This window comes from Sciurus vulgaris, assembly GCF_902686455.1.
Source record: "Sciurus vulgaris genome assembly, chromosome: 9".
NCBI classification, from domain to species: Eukaryota; Metazoa; Chordata; class Mammalia; order Rodentia; family Sciuridae; genus Sciurus; species Sciurus vulgaris.
This window is the reverse complement of record NC_136469.1, coordinates 74,598,317-74,614,855: the sequence shown is the minus strand read 5'-3', so window position 1 is coordinate 74,614,855 and position 16,539 is coordinate 74,598,317. Positions and strand designations below refer to the sequence as shown.

Sequence of the window (16,539 nt, the reverse complement as noted above, 5' to 3'; positions counted from 1 at the left end):
AAAATAAATTGACCTGTAGGGATGGCTGTTTCCCTTTTCTATTCTATTTGGTTATATGGATTTGGTTCAAAATAAGGGTACATTCAACCAAACCCAAGAAACTAGGAAATGATTGGAACCATACTTTACAGGTAGTAGGATTGGAATTTCTGGCAGTTTAGATTTAGTTTTTCCTTCAGAAATTATCATTCTCAATAAATATCAGTTTTAATATCTATTTGAAATGTTTTAAGAAAAGTAATATCTGATAAATTAGAACTTGTATGAAGGAGTCATTTAGAAGTAAAGTGAAAATAAAGGTATTAATGGTGTTAAAACTTGCTAAGAGCATATAATTTCTCAATTGTCATATTTGTCAGCCAAACATACTTCACCTTTTCTTACCGACCTTAACACTCTTCCAACTCGCCTTTTATTAAGGATGAAGGGAATCTGGGGGCAAAAACATTAAGCTGAATTGCTCAGTGGGGAAGGAAGGTAGGGTGAGGTGCACAGGACAGCTGGGCATGCCTTATGCGGGAGCAAGCAGGTTTTTCTGCATGATAAACTTTCTCTGCTCAGAGGGTGGACAGCCCAAAGGTGCAAGGAACACCTTCTCCATGCTCCTAAGGAAGCCAAAAAACAAAGGCGGCAATTTTCAGCCCTTTCTAGTGAGCAAAGGAAAAGGGGTGGAACACCTACTGTCTGCATGACAAAGATCTGAAAAACCAGAACAGGCAATCCCCCTATACATCCTTAATTCTTTTTCTTTTATTGACACATTAATTGCACATATTTACGGGTCATGGTATGATATGGTGTAATATTTGATACATGTGTATAATGTATAATGATAAAATCAGGGTAATTAGCATATCCATCACCTCAAACACATCAAATTTTGTGTTAGAAATACTCAAAATCCTCTCTTTTAGCTATCTTGACATATATGAATGATTGTTAATGATAGCCGTTGGTTCTTAACTTTCCTTTAATTGGTTCCCCTTTGATTTTTAAAAAATAACTCGTGATCATCATATGTGATAGAGTTCCTTGGGAGGAGACTCCATTCTGGTCAAAAGGTTCCAGAACTCTGTCACTGGCCACCATGATGAGCCTGACCTTCTTAAGAGCTGACATTTCCCCTTCTTCTGTAAAAATGCATAAAAGCATTCTTCTAATCTAAAGCTACACAAGTTTTTTTTTTTTAACTTCCATGTTCAGAGAGTTTCCTAAAAGTGCCCTGTATTACCTATACATAAAAATACAGTAATTATTCATATAAAATTTATAAAAATAGACTGCTGAGAAAATAGAATAGAATACAAAACAGATATAAAAGGTACATTGAGTACATATATGCAATCCTACATTTAAACTATTTTAATTTTTATATATATTGAATATGTTCTAATAGGGTATTACTTGTAAAAGATATTCTGGTCAAAATAATATATCACAAGGTTTTATAACAGGTATTTTATACATCCTCAATTTTAGTCAATGAAAATTCAATTTTATTCCCTTCATTTAAAGTGTTCATACATACCATATTTTCTTTATGAAAACAGTAATTTATTTTGTGTATGTGTGTGTGGTACTAGAGATTAAACCCAGGGACACTCTACCACTGAGCTACACTCACAGTCATTTACATTTTTTATTTTGTGACAAGGTCTCACTAAATTGCTGAGGTTGGCCTCAAATTTGCAGTCCTTCTGACTTGGCCTCCATAGTAGCTGTGACTAGGGGCTTATGCTCCTGCACCTGGCTAGTAATGTAAAATTTAATGTTTTCATTTCTATGATCTCTGGGATTTATAAAAATTTACTAGGCACTTGCTACCTTACAAATTAATTACAAAGCATTTTAAAGTATTTAAGAAATTGTTGTCCAACTTGAATAATGTGGATTATACCAACTTGACTATTTAGTGCTTGTGAAGAATCTGACTCTAAGGATCTTTTTGTTGATCTTTGCCTACGACTGGAATCACCCATTTAAAATATGACACAAAAGCCAAATAGTAAAATGGAATAGAGTTCTTCCTATTTTCACTTCAGTCTGAACAAACACAAATAGCAATTTTTCTCATTATCTATGGCATGTGTGCTAATCAGTATTCATTTGCTTGTTTAATCAGACTCCATTTATAATTCTTCTTAGCTATAACACTTCAGTGATCTTCTATCAAAGCATTTTCTTAGAACAACCTTCACATTTTTAATGAGTAATTCTTCCTAGTAGTAATTTTTTTTAACAATAAACTGAATATGAAATCTGGCAGCTCTATTTTTGAAAAATTCATATTCCTGGCTCTCCAAAGCATGCACCCATTTCCTTCACAGTTGCAGAAGCATCCCTACCGTTCTCCTTGTAGCCCATTCCCAGGATGACCTCAGGGGCTCTGTAATAACGTGTCACCACATATGGGGTCATCATAAAGCTCGTGCCTGCTGTCCTGGCCAGTCCAAAGTCAAGGATTTTCAATGTGCAATCAGACTTTACTACAATGTTACTTGGTTTTAAATCCTGACAATAGGAACAGAAGAAGAAATTAAAAGCCAGCCTCCAATGGAATGTGCAATTTTCATCTCCTCAATCAACAAAGCAGTCTTGCAACTGCACTGATGGGGGTCCTCCTTGACTGCAGAGCCCTTTATAAGCATATGGTTACTGCTACAAATAAGTTTACAATTGGTTCTGGATTTTTAAAAAAAATCCTTATATATTCTTTAACATTGTTTAAATCCAAAACAGAACTGTATTATTATTTTTATAATTTAGACTTATCTTGGGAAGAAGTTTTAGGGGAAAAAATATCATTTATTGTTATCTCTTAGGTTTCTGCTCAAGGTAACATAAACCTTTTGGCATATTTCATTTCTAGGCCCAACAGCAACAAATCAAGGTAGCTGATTTTATGCTTCCAAAAATGAACTCTGGAAATGAACTGTCTTTATTTCAGCTGCACATATGAACTCTGTCAATCAAGGAGCTAGAAAGTATGAGGCTTCTCAGAAGTTGACTCTCAATGAGCTGAAATAGTGTCAACCAAAATTTGACCTCAGTAGAAGTGTCTTTTACACTTTAGTGAACTATGTGCTAATTCCACTAGCAAAGAAATGAACAAAAACATTATATTTGACCAAGTCCAACATAAAGAAAATGATCTACAGTTTTATTTTGCTTCTCCAAAAGTCTCTTAATTATGGTTTTAGAGAAGGTGTTCTTACCCTGTGAATTATTCCAGCAGAGTGGAGATGCTTGATGCCACACAACATTTGGTATAGCAGGTAAGACATTCGCTCATGGTCTAATTCCATCTGAATCACCTGACACAAGTTGGCATCCATCAGTTCCATTACTAAGTAACTAGAAGGTAAATCCACAATGTTGGTTCCTATCACAAGCTCTACAAAGTCCTTTAATCGTGTTAGAATCCTGTACTAAATCTGTAAGTTTTCTGAACTTCCTAGTTCTTCCTTTGACTGAATCAAGAATATGAAAAAGTTCTAAGTATTGCATGTGTCTTACCTGTAGTAACTCTAATAGAAGGTTACTAATAGAAGCACCATTTATTAGTGTGTGGTCAATGCCCACATATTTTCTATCTATATCTTGCTCTTTCTTTTCCCTGTATTCCTTCAACTCTTTCCTAAATATTATGATTATAAATAAGAAAAATAATTCAGGACAGGTACTTTCCCTTAAATGCACGTAGGAGTGTTGAAGAAGGCAATGTGTAGAGAATCACTTCCTCTTTATGGTTGCTGTATTTCCAAATGGATTATTTTTTCACAAACTCAAAGGTACCACAAGAACAGAAATAAAGAATAAGGATAATTTTATCATGTCCCTTTTATTAATATTTCCCAGAATTAACTAATAATAAATAAATGTTCCTCATTGAACCAAGAACATAGAACCACAAAGCACAAAGTGCACAGAGCCATAGGCTAGAAAGGTTCAGGAAGTAACACCACAAACAGAATCTTCTTTTCTTTTCACTGGGAACTTTCATTTGATCCCAGTTCTCACCTCCCTTTGATCTCCACAAGAGAGTTCATCTCTCTCTCTCTATTTTCTCTTGAATTATTTTAGTGCTTTCCTTGCCCTTCCTTCATAAGTTTTGTTACTTACACATCTTGGAACTCCTCCAGCGTTTTCTGGGGTGTGAAGACATTTAATAAACTAATAATCTAGAAAAGGAAGCACGGAAGGGACAGAAGAAAGAGAGAAAGGAAACAGTGAATTATTTTAAAAGTAAATTTAACTCATGTATTTATTCTACTGAAAGTTACTTATTAGAACTTTGATGGAAATAGAAAAGCTAGGGAATTTCTAGACTTTCTAATAAAATATAGAATGTATATTTATAAAGGACATATGATCTGTCTTTAGGTTAATGATGCACTTAAAAAACTCAGGTTCTGAGGCAGCAGGGAAAGTCAGAAAAGACATAAAATGGTTATACTGCTTTAGTATGCTCCTCCATGGTAGGACACAGACTATAAGATAACTAAACAAAAAGGAGGTAAAATCATACGAGAGGAGAAAGACAATAGTGAAACACTCAACAAGATTTATCAAGGTGATATTTTTACTCCACATGTACAAAGTGGTACCCTAATTCAAGATATTTTTATTGCTACCATAGTATCTTGTACTTCTGTCTCACACTCAAATATAACTTAAACTAATGCTCTAATATTATGTGGGGAGAGATACATCTTAGATAATATCAGTTATAAATTTAGTGGGAAATATATTTTAAAGTTCCTTAAATTAGTTCTAAACTTTTTTGTTTCTTGCTTTAATTCCTTTGTCTATTAGGTAATTAAAATTACCTTTTAGAAAAAATAAATTAAAAACCCCTTTATCATAGTTCTACACAATTATGTGCATAAATATCTCAAAATGTTCTTCTATCTAAATATTCTATATCAAGGTGCCAGAGGAAAATGAAAACAAAAATATGTAAATAAAAATCTTCTACTCATAAGGTAATTAAAAACATTTTATAAAAACTGGATAGGTACAAGTTCATGACTTAAACAACTTGAAAACATGAATCAATGAATTTTAGTAAACTTCATAAGTGGTACAGAAATATATGAAACATACCAAGTAATTAAAAACAAAAACAAATGATTTTAAACACCTGAGAAATGCAGTCACTTCTATGTATTTTTTTTTTTTATTTGTTGGGAAATTCATGAGAAGAAAATCACAGTACCATCCAATGTTTTCTAAAATACATACATATGACAATGGTATAACACACCAAAAAAAAACTAAGATTATTCTTTCTAAAGCAACTTTACAGTACTAAATACACACTTAGAATAAAAATTTTTTCAAAATATCTTTAACACTTAAAATTAAATTGCCCACTAATTTTGCATACTTAGTTGTAATGTGTTAAAAAATGTTTATGTAATACATCTTTCATTTGAAAATCTATAGTGGGACTGTTTCTCTAGTACTTTACCAATCTCATAAAGTAACATTTCATTTTGATATTTGTTTAGACAAAAATGTTAGAGATGGTAATGTAGGGTACACATTCATACAAAATCCCCTTACACATGGAAAAATGTTAACCCCCATCATCTGGTGAACAAATAATCTACATAATTTAAATTAGTCTAATAAATAACTTTATAATTTTACATAAATAAGTATTTATTATTTTATAAGTTAATTTCTGAAATCATTATTTCTTATATAGTCTTATTATCCCATTCCAGATGCCCTTGTTTTATAATCTTTACCTACTTTGACTTCCCTGTTAGATGTTCTCACCTGTTATTTTTCTTCTTTATAAATTTTAATACCTTCTAATAACCAATTTAAAAAATTGTCCTTAAAAAGTGATCATCATAGGTATTCTGTTTTAGTTCAACAATTTCCAACAGATTTCTGACTTGGTTCTTTCATTTCAGCATCTTGGGAAGCACAGATATGAATCAATGTTTGCCATGGTTCCACAATCACAAGAATTCACTTCTAGAATTGAATATTCATTTTCTAAATGAATTTTATTCTCTATTATTAGAGAATGAATGGGATTTCTTCATGGCTTTTCCTTTCATTTTAAAATCATTAACAGAGCTCCGTATTCTTCCTTTCCACTAGTATTTTAAGTGCTAATTGAAAATTTACAGTTGGATATGAGTGAACTTCCTCTCTATTAATGAAATTTGATATATATGCATATATATGACTTCCTCAAATTGCCAAGTAGTTGGGCATTTCTCCACAATGCATTGCATTATAGCATCTGGATGGAAGATTAGGGAAAGAGAAATATGTACATGCAAAGTGTTTTGCAGGGTTTCTTCATTGCTTATACCCCTCCATTTTCCATTGCCATCTTCTATTTCATATTATTTACTACAATATATTTATTGCCCTGTCACGCAGTGAAGTTTGTCTCTATTTTAACATGTTAAAAGAAAAAAAATCACTTTAGTATAGTGACTTTTCTTAGAAATTCTTTTTTTCTTTCACTTACATATTCCTTCTAGAAGTCTCACATTCCTTGAATGGCCATATCAGTGATGAGTACCTAATTAATAAAATTTTTCATTCTTAGTGAGGACTTCCCTGTTCAACCTATTGACCCTGCACTGATAAACATTTCTATTTTTCTTCTTTATTTTACTTAAATAAAGTGATGTCACTCTCTGACATTCAGAGGTTTACCATTTTGTGGACTGCCTTTCTCTGGTTGGTAGAATCTAAGCCCACATGGGAGAAATTTATCTGCATTTTCTTCCTGACATATTCTTAGCAGCTTTAGCATCCAGATTTGTGTCTGGCACATTTTGTTCATTCCACAAATACATGGGAAATGACTGAATTAAAATGTCATTGGTCTCAAGCAACTCAACAGCATGGAAACAAATAGCCTGATTTAATAGTCACTGCAGTAGAGTAATAGAGGGAAAGAGAGATACCGTCATTCAGTCTAGATCCACATAATTGCATTTTAAACATCTTTAAGCAAACATTCACACATTTGCTTCTTCTTAGGGCCACTAGTAGATGGTTAGCCACAGGACAAGATCCCTTGTTTACAAACTACACTGATAATTTTATATGTTCTATGTGATTTTTATATTTTAAGAAATTTGTGGGGAGTTTTGATAGGTATTATCATTTAATTTTACTCATAATAATTTATAATTCATTTTATCATATAATTAACATAATAAGCTTAATAAATTTATTATAATTTAATTATTAAGAATACTGTACAAAAATAATGAAGAAATGGAACAGGAAAAGTTCTATAGGTATTTGCCTGGGATTGAAGAAGCTTAGACACTGCTGAGTTCCAATGAGAACATATTCTTGATAATCCCATTCTGAAGTGCTTTGGAAATATCTACAAGCCTATTTGCCCAACCCTAATAAAACAAGATGCCAACACACAGTGTGTACACTGAACTGCTAGAGGCCACTGCAAGGCTATAACTAAAACACAAAGGAAATAACGATGAGTAAAACTTCAACTGTTAATAATTAAATTTAAATATAAAGAAATATAGTTTATCCTTCTACAGGCTTTGAGGTTTGTTTTTATTTTTGTTTGTTTTGACATTTTGCTTTATTTTTTGGGAAACAGGAAGCTTTCTGGCGAATTAGAAGCAAGATAGCCAGATAAGGTTAATTTTATAACAGGGACATATCTATCAAATTCATCTCCTCCTTGCCATATGGCTTTTAGATGATTTTTAAGCAGGAAGCTACCATGAGAACAACAAAATCAAATGTAGCATATGAGCGAGATAAACAATCTTAAGAGGCAGAAAATGAAAAGAAAAAAAGCCTTCCCTACTCGAGTTGGCTCTTATTTTCCTCTCCAATATTGCAACTTCTCATTGCTGATAGTTTGAAAATAACAAGGAAACTCACGTTTTTATGGTTCACACACTTCATGAGGACCAGCTCCCGGTAAGCTCTCTTGGCATGTGTTTGGTTCTGAAATGGTCTGCTGAGCTTCTTAATGGCCACATTTCTGTCAAGGACAGCATCATATGCAGCACTGCAGAGATTCAAGGGCAATCCAGAATTAGAAACAAAAGAGCCTTAGAATTTCTACCTATCTAAGGCTATGGGTTAAAAAAAAAAAAAAATTCCACCTTGGAATTCTACTCAGATACTATCTTCTCAGGTCACATGGCAATCAGACTCATAAAGATATGATGGACTATTAGAAGAATGAGGAGGAGGAAGAAGAGAAAACGAAGAGGAGGAGGAGGGAGGAAAGCATAGTATCTTGCAAGAATATGGCATAAAATTGCATCAATGAGTTAGGGATGAGAGGAAAAGAAAGAAAATTGTTTGAATTTCCCATAGGCCATGTGACCACAGCAAGTTATTTCATCTTTTTGAGCTTAAATTTCTCATCCATGAACATTTCTCATCCATTAACATATTACATTTAGGTATAGCCTAGCTATAAAGTCCCACAGGTTCTTTGGTTACTTTAAATGAACATTAATTCTTTTCCTAGTCACAGGAATGAGTTTTAAAGGTGTAACACTATCATGAAAGCACAGGTTAGTTAATGATCAAATGTACTCATTAACAATAACAAAGTTCAAACTAAGATAGGCAATAAGAGGAAATTTCGGAACCACAAGTAAAACACTCAAAATATAAGTGCTACTAATATTAGAAACTTTCTGAAAATGATAATTTACCATATTTGAAAAAGCAATATAAACAAATGATACTGCTTCTCTCATACAAAGAATACATAAGTCTGGAGATCAAATGAGAAAGTGAGAGAGGCTATTCTTGCAACTATACCTAAAAACACACCTCAAACTGTTTGTTTTCCAAGTTTTGTTGAGTTTGTTTTGGTTTTGAGGAGGAATGAAGAAATCAGGATTTCCTACAATTGATCTATTGACTTGGAAATAACATTATCATTTAGAGCTCATGCTACTGAACTAAAAGACAAAAGTGGAAGGATTACTGTACTGTGAGATAATGACAGACTCACAGGATAAGGTTGGACAAAAATCTTAGAGTTCATCTGGTCCTTGCATCCATTTAATATTCATTTCTCTATAAAGTATCTCCAACAAAAGTTTGATCTATCTCTGCTTGCTTACCTTCAAAAACAAAACTCATTAATACCAACCCAGCTCATTTTGTTGTGGGCAGCTTTGAAACTAGGAATGTCATCACTCTAATAAGCAGAGGTGTCTCTGATTTCCTTTGCATTCCAGTAAAACTCAAAATGAAGCATTCCCTTTTCAGTGTGACAGACCATAATGTTTGAAATCCATTAAAGAACTGAGCACAATGCCTATCATGGACTAAGCACTTAATAGTTCTTAGTTTTATTATTTTCCCCCACCTTTTCCTTATGAATCTAAATATCACCAATTTCCTATCACTTCCTTATGAATCTAAATATCACCAATTTCCTATCACTATTTGTTAGAATGTGGTTTCCAGTTCCATTCCTACTTGGTCAGTTTCTTTTGAATATACCCCAGTTTGTAAATATTATCTGAAAACATGAACCCCAGACTGAATAAAGCACGGTTACTCTAGCTATGCAGTGTCACTGAAGATTAGGATAGGGCAATCAAATTCTTCATATTTTCATATGCTCATTCATTCAACAATTCTGTTCTGACAGTTCATATACCTGTCTGTCCTGGCTTCCTTGAAAATAATATCACAAATTATTGACTCACAGTGAGTCTATGTTCACTAAAAATACATCTTTTTAAAAACATGCTGCTACTGAATATGTCATCACTGGTCCTTCAGTCCTAATGCTTGTTCTTTTTAACCTGCCAATTTCAGTACAGGTAGAGGAAAGAGTCATGAGAACCTGCATCTTATACATAATGCTTGATAACAGTGGATTTGGAAGTATATTTACTTCACAAAGTTAAATAATTGCTATCAGCAGAAAATTGATCAGTCATATTAAAAAGAGTGAATCTTACGCCAAAGCAACTTAGCTAAAATCATTAAGATATCTTAATTAAAAAAAAAAAGAGAGAGAATAGCAGCTATGAAGACATGTAAAGGAGTCAGAAGTCAGACAACTACAACAATATTTAAACAAAAGAGTATCCTCCCAGGTAGATCCAGAGATCCAAGAGGATGGATACATTCTTATTGCGATTGTCAGAGACAACAGTCAGCATTCTGATCAGAGTCTCCTTGGGCTGATTCTTTCCTCACCATCCAACATTCTATTCAACAGATTCTTCTTAAGAGGAATGCATGCAAAAAATATTGCCCATATTTGGTCAGCTTGGCTGTCATATTTCTTATAATTTAATAAATCAATATCTGGTTTTTATATGTGAGGCTTATCAATGTGGGTTCAAGTCCCTACAATATTGATCTGGTCCTACAAGACAGTGTGCCAACCAACTCCCTACCTCCTGGGGAATAATTAAGGGAATGGCACCCTCCCAGGTTTCCTGGCTGGCCGTTTCCTAGTTTCTCCTAGAAATGTTCTGACATTCTCCCTTCCTCTGCTACCTCTACCTTGCAGCAATTTTAGGTATGAATCTCAGTTCTGCTGCTTTCTAGATATAGTTATGCCGAGTTATTTATGTTTTTTGACATCAGTTTCCTCATATTTAAAATGGAAATAACAGCAATCTGACAAGATTGTTGCCAGGTAATTGAGTTAGTTATATATTTATAGTGCTCAACCTAGTGTGAGCACTCAGTAAATGACTAATGATATTTTTAAAATCATTGTTCCTATTGGATTTATTATGTAATACAGAGCAGAAATAAAGTATACATTCCTACAGCAAATGTAACAATCAGACACACATCTACTAATTAGCAATTTCTGGTCTTTCTACTAATTACAAATCCATTTGAACTGCTCCACCATCTTGGCCACATTTGTCAAGCTTGTCTTATAATATCATAAATGATTGGGTGGAAAGCCTTGTTAAAATCTAGACTCATGAGAACCATACAGTTCTCTGACTTCCCATTTCAATAAGCAATCTGGTATCATTTGTTTTTAATGGAATCTTTATTCCCACTGATTACTGCCTACTTTCTTAAAGGGTAAGAGGCTATCTTTACTCATCAATGTCAAGCTCAGTCGATATCTTTTACAACCTCTTTCTTCCCTCTGAAGTGTTAAAGAGACTTCAGGGCCAGGGTTGTGGTTCAGTGGTAGAGTGCTTGCCTGGCATGTATGAGGCACTGGGTTCGGTTTTCAGCACCACATAAAAATAAATAAATAAAATAAAGGTATTAAAAAAGAGAGACTTCAGAGTTAAGTGTAAAATATCCAGACTGTACAATGCAGCTAGCACTCTGGATTCCAACAAGATCCTGAAGGTGCTCCATAAGAGTTTTATAAGGCAGAGGTGAGAGTGGTGGCCATCTTCTGACAACTCCTGGCTGGCAGGCTGACTCTGGAGGAGACGTGAGGTTTTCTTCTGAAGTAGTAATTTGTGTCATTCTCCAGATTTATGGCTAAGACAAGAAGCTGAAGCAGAGGCAACATTGGAGGGACAAGTTTGCAGTCCCCAGACCCCAACATTATGGTTTAGTGACAGAAGCAATTATAGGTGAACAGTTCCAGGTTAAAGATTCTCTAAAGTCAGTTTTGATTATGTGTACTGGAAACTTAGTGGTTCTAGGATATTCAGAGGTGGGGACTTCCCTGATGATTTTTAGCTCTCCAGTGCCTGGGAGTCCTTTGGGGAAGACCAGACCAGAGCCCACTTCTCCAGGACTTCCAATGATTTTACAGGCACCAATTTACTGTATTAAACCTCTGCCTGCTGAAAAATGTTTCCGTCTCCCACTGTGAACCACGGATGAGACTACCATATCCCATTTTCTGTAATTCCTCAGTGATTACTGGCAGCAGTTTGGCAAATCCGTCTGCAAATTGGCATCATTGATGCTAAACAGTCACAAATTGATGTCTGAAAGGTTTTTGTCATTCTTAAATCATTTTAAGCCTTGTTGCATAGAATCATAGTTTTTCTCTTTAAGCAGTTTTCCCTTTTTTGTTCATGCAAGTAAAAATGGTAGCGAATCTTTATGAAGATTTTCCAGCAAATTTCCAGCAATTTAGCTGAAGATTTTCAAGCAATTTCTAAACTATAATTCTAACCCACTTCCATTACTACCAGGTCTATTCATAAAAGAAAGATACAGCTTTCTGTTATTCCACGGCTGTCATTTAATCCAGTTGTATGGTGCTATAAAGCTATGTTTCTCTCCTTGTATAGATTATACAAACATTCACACACACATACCTGCAGGCACTCTTAGTCTCAACATGTTCATCAGAAATTTTTTTTTTCTTCTGGCAACTGCAGATCACCTTTTACTCAGATATTTTTCCTGAGGCATAATGGTTTATTTGATAATGTTTTCTTGTTCTCCTTCCCTTTCATATTTAAACTTTTCTTAGTAATATTAGCATATTGTGGGGTGGGTGGGGCAATTGCTACAAAACATGAGCAGAACTTCATCTTCTAAACAACAATAATCCAACAATCAAAACATCATTGGAGCATCTTCAACCAAGTCCTGGCAAGTCAAATTCTGTGCTGTGATACATACTGTACCCTGCACATTCCTACATTCGTACTTGAAACTTTTCAAAAATTTTCTACCCAATGCCTGCAAATATCTGATTTCATGACCAAAGATTACATTCCCCTATCGTGGACTGTGTTGTTGGACACACTACTGCTTCAGGGACTTTGCAATTGTTTCTCTTCTGCCATGAGGGGTCTTACATCTTCACTTGGTTGGCTTTATCCTGTAGTTCAGGTTTGTTAAAATCTCTTCTCAGAAAAGCCTTCCTTAATCACCCCATTCATAGTCAAGAGTTGATTTTTTAATGTGTTATTTTTGTCATAGAATTGTTTGGGTATGTCAGTTCAGTTATTTTTGTTAGGAATTCTTTTAATAACAAGTAGAATTCTTCCTATTAATGACAAATAATGAAGGGACTCATCATAGTACAGAACAGAAAGTCCAGAAGCAGGCTTGTCCAGGTTTTAGAGAAGTATCATACTTTTGTGAGCCCTAGGCACTTCTGCCTTCTTATTTTTAAATTGGTTCTCAGCATGTTGGTTTTTTAAAAAGTAAATAACTGGAGAGCATCATTAGAGTGTTCAAAGGGCAGTATTATCAGTGCTGAGGTGCACTAAGATTCCCATCGAAATAAGTACTTATTGCCCCAGATATTGGAAGTGCTATCAGCAGATAGCCCCTCAACTCTTGGCCCCCTTTGTTATGACGTCTAATGAAAAAGCTGCCTAACCCAAGGTTACACTCTCATCATTCAATGATTGACAGACCAGGATTATAGAATCCTGGGCAACTCATTCCAACTTGGGACATCTGGTAAGACTGATTCTATCTCAGAACTCCCAATAAAGTCAACAGAGGCTTCCATTGAGACTGCAGTGCTGCTGAACTTCTCCCTCTGGTTTGTTCCTTTCTTTTCCTTATGTGTTAGCCCCAAAATACTCCCTGATAAATCTTCTACATACAATCACCATCTCAAAGTGTACTTTCCAGGTAATGCAATGTTCATTTAGCAGTAACTCATGGTCTACATGTAAAATGCTTTGAAGTATGCCTTAACTTTCTCTGAGCAAAAGGCAGGGTCCAATTGTAGGAGAAGATGATCAGACTCAAAGTTCAACATCAAGAAAAACCATTTCATCTATGTAGCCTACTTACCTAGATGACCAAACCTAATTATATAGACTCCAATCAAAACCACTTTGCATTTGATGGGCAACTGAACTGAAGCAGTAGAAGCAAGTAAGGGTCAGCAGTCAAGCCCTCAAAGACAGCATCCAAAGCAACAACTCTTCCAAACCCTAGAATTCAACCAGAACTTTATAGCACTTCAGCAAACAAGACTATCACAAAGACTATCCACCCTGATGAGAAATTTGTGACTGGCTAAACACACTCATCACTATGGAACACTGAAAAATGAAAGAAAGATGGCTGCCTTAGGCACAAGGTAACCATATTCCCAGAAGTCAGGATGATGACACTGAAGAAGAAATAGAAGACTCCTTCAATTAGAGTTTTCACTTCATCTCAGTAAAATGGTGGGCGATACTTGCATGCAGATTGCCTCTCTTGCTCTTCTTTTCTTTGTGACAAATTTTCTTGTTCCCACTCCCCTTACCAAGCACTCAGCAGATCTCATCTTATGATCTGCCCTTGTTTCAACCAACAATACTCACAAAGCTGCCAGTCTTCCATTTGGTAGATTAAGTTGGAAACTTTGGAAATAACAGTCTGACTTGATATAACATGTGTGAGAGGTAACAGACTGGTCAATGAAGTATGAAGGGAGTAGTCAGAATATCTTTGCCACAGAGATTTTGCTATTTATTGTGTGGCATAAATTTAATTATTTACTTTTTTAATGTTCAGTTAAACTTCTAAAACTTTGCAATAAGACTCTTCTAATAAAATAGATTAACAAAATTGAAACCATATATTAATTTTATACAGAATTTCATGTCATTTTTCTTTGCCATAAGCACATGAAAAACAGAAAAAAAATTTTAAAGGAATGTCAGTAACTAATAAATACAAAGTTTGTAAATATTTTAAGACTGAGCCCCAGGACAATGATTTAGCCCATGTAGTTGTATGTATTGGTCCACTCAGGCTGCTATTACATTAGATTTTGCAATTTATAAACAAAAGAAATTGAGTTCTTACAATGTTGGAGCCTGGGAACTGAAAGATCAAGGCACCAATAGAGTTACCATCTGGTAAGGATTCATTCCTCACAGATGGCACCAGTTTGCTCTGCCTTCCCATAATAGAAGGGGCTAGCTAGTTCTCTGGGGTTTCTTTCATAAGGGTATTTACCCATTTATAAGGACAGAGCCTCATGACCTAATTACCTCTAAAAAGTTCTACCTTCTAATACTATAATATTTTGTATTAGGCTTTATTTAACATACGAATTTGGGGTTACAGACACAAGCATTCAGATGATAGTATTTCAAAAGATGCAATTTGTCTCTTGAATGGAGACTTTCATAAAGATCGAGTGACTAGTCTTCTAAATTAATGTTGCTCATTTCAATTCCAAGAATTTTGGAATATGTACAAAGAGTTAAGAAATAGCTGTTAATGTGTTGACTCCATTAGCAGAAAAATACTTTCATAAGCATCTTATATTTGAAGCATTTAATAGAATGATATAAAGCAGGAATAATGGATATAAAAGTAATACATTTCAGTATTAGTTTGGTTTTTATCAAATTTAATGAAAGCTTGCGAAAATTCATTCTACCAAAGGTGAAAAATATGACAAGTGTGAAAACTATCATAATTTTCATCAAAATGTCAGCAACAAAGATAGATGATTATTATTTTTCAGTGTTACTTCAAATCCAAATTTTTGGAGAACATAATCATACAAAGAACAATGTTCTTAACCAAATTAGTAAATCCATGGAATGAAAATGAACTTTGAATTGAGGGTGGTGCAAATATAATTCACATTGTGTCCAAATATATTGTAATCCTCTACAAACTAAAATAGAAGTCTTAGGTATAGAAATTTACAAATATTTTTAAATAAACATGCTTAAAATAACTTCATTACAAGATTTTGGATAGAAAGTTGACATTGAATCAAAAAATAATATAAAGATACTTCAACGTGACCATTGCTATTTTCTCAGTACTTCTCTTAATTTTGATTATAAACTTTAAGTATATATATATATATATATATATATATATATATATATATATCCTCCAAACTATGGATGTGGATTTTTTGAAAATCACTTGGTAATTATTAATTATGTATTTAATAAATAGAGCACTCCAATATTTCAATTTTCAAAATGGCTATCATTATAAACAAAACTTGCAAATAGAATATTGGAATGTGCTGGAAGGAACTGAAACTGAAACAATGAGTAGCTAAACCAATCAATTCAAAAGAGTTTTCAAACAGAGGACAAAATTTAATTTTTAAATTCTATAATTGTGCTTTAGAATATCTTGTTAGAGTAATAGCTTGACAGGATTGTTAGTTTTAAAATATGTTCATATTCTACATAAGACTTGATGGTTTTTTGATTTTTGAATATTTATATTCTATTCAGGATTGAAATGTGAGTGTAAAGACCTATCATTTTTTAGCATCTGAATTGGACACACCATTCAAAAGACCATGAATATAGGCGACTTATTTAACAAGTTCTGTCTTATAGATTACTTCTTGGATAAAGAAACATGAATAAAAAGAAATCAGTATTTGAACTCAAATTATTTTGTATTTCATTATAAAAATAAGTTAAAATTGAGAATATTTTCAATTAAACAGAATTTGTTCTACAAAGTTCCTGAGACCCTGTAGAGAGTATTTTTCAAATAAAAATGTTATACTTTATATTGAATCTATCAATATTTTAAATTTAGTAGACATAAAATATGACTTTGATGAATCCATCAAAAAATTTTAAAAGTTAAAAATAAGATCATATTGAAAGAATGACTTCTTTAGAAAAA

General features: G+C 33.7%; 1 protein-coding gene across 6 annotated transcripts in view; it reads right to left on the bottom strand.

The window, feature by feature from the left end:
* The window catches only part of MAPK10 (mitogen-activated protein kinase 10), a 310,585-nt gene that overhangs the window by 69,618 nt on the left and 224,428 nt on the right, over positions 1-16,539 (bottom strand). For all 6 annotated transcript variants that reach the window (XM_079153291.1, XM_079153290.1, XM_079153293.1 and 3 more), the window contains 4 exons: positions 7,906-8,035; positions 4,123-4,181; positions 3,216-3,354; positions 2,346-2,511 (listed from right to left, as the gene is read on the bottom strand). In XM_079153291.1, coding sequence (XP_079009417.1) covers positions 2,346-2,511; positions 3,216-3,354; positions 4,123-4,181; positions 7,906-8,035 — 494 coding nt within the window. The remainder of the gene's footprint in view (positions 1-2,345; positions 2,512-3,215; positions 3,355-4,122; positions 4,182-7,905; positions 8,036-16,539) is intronic.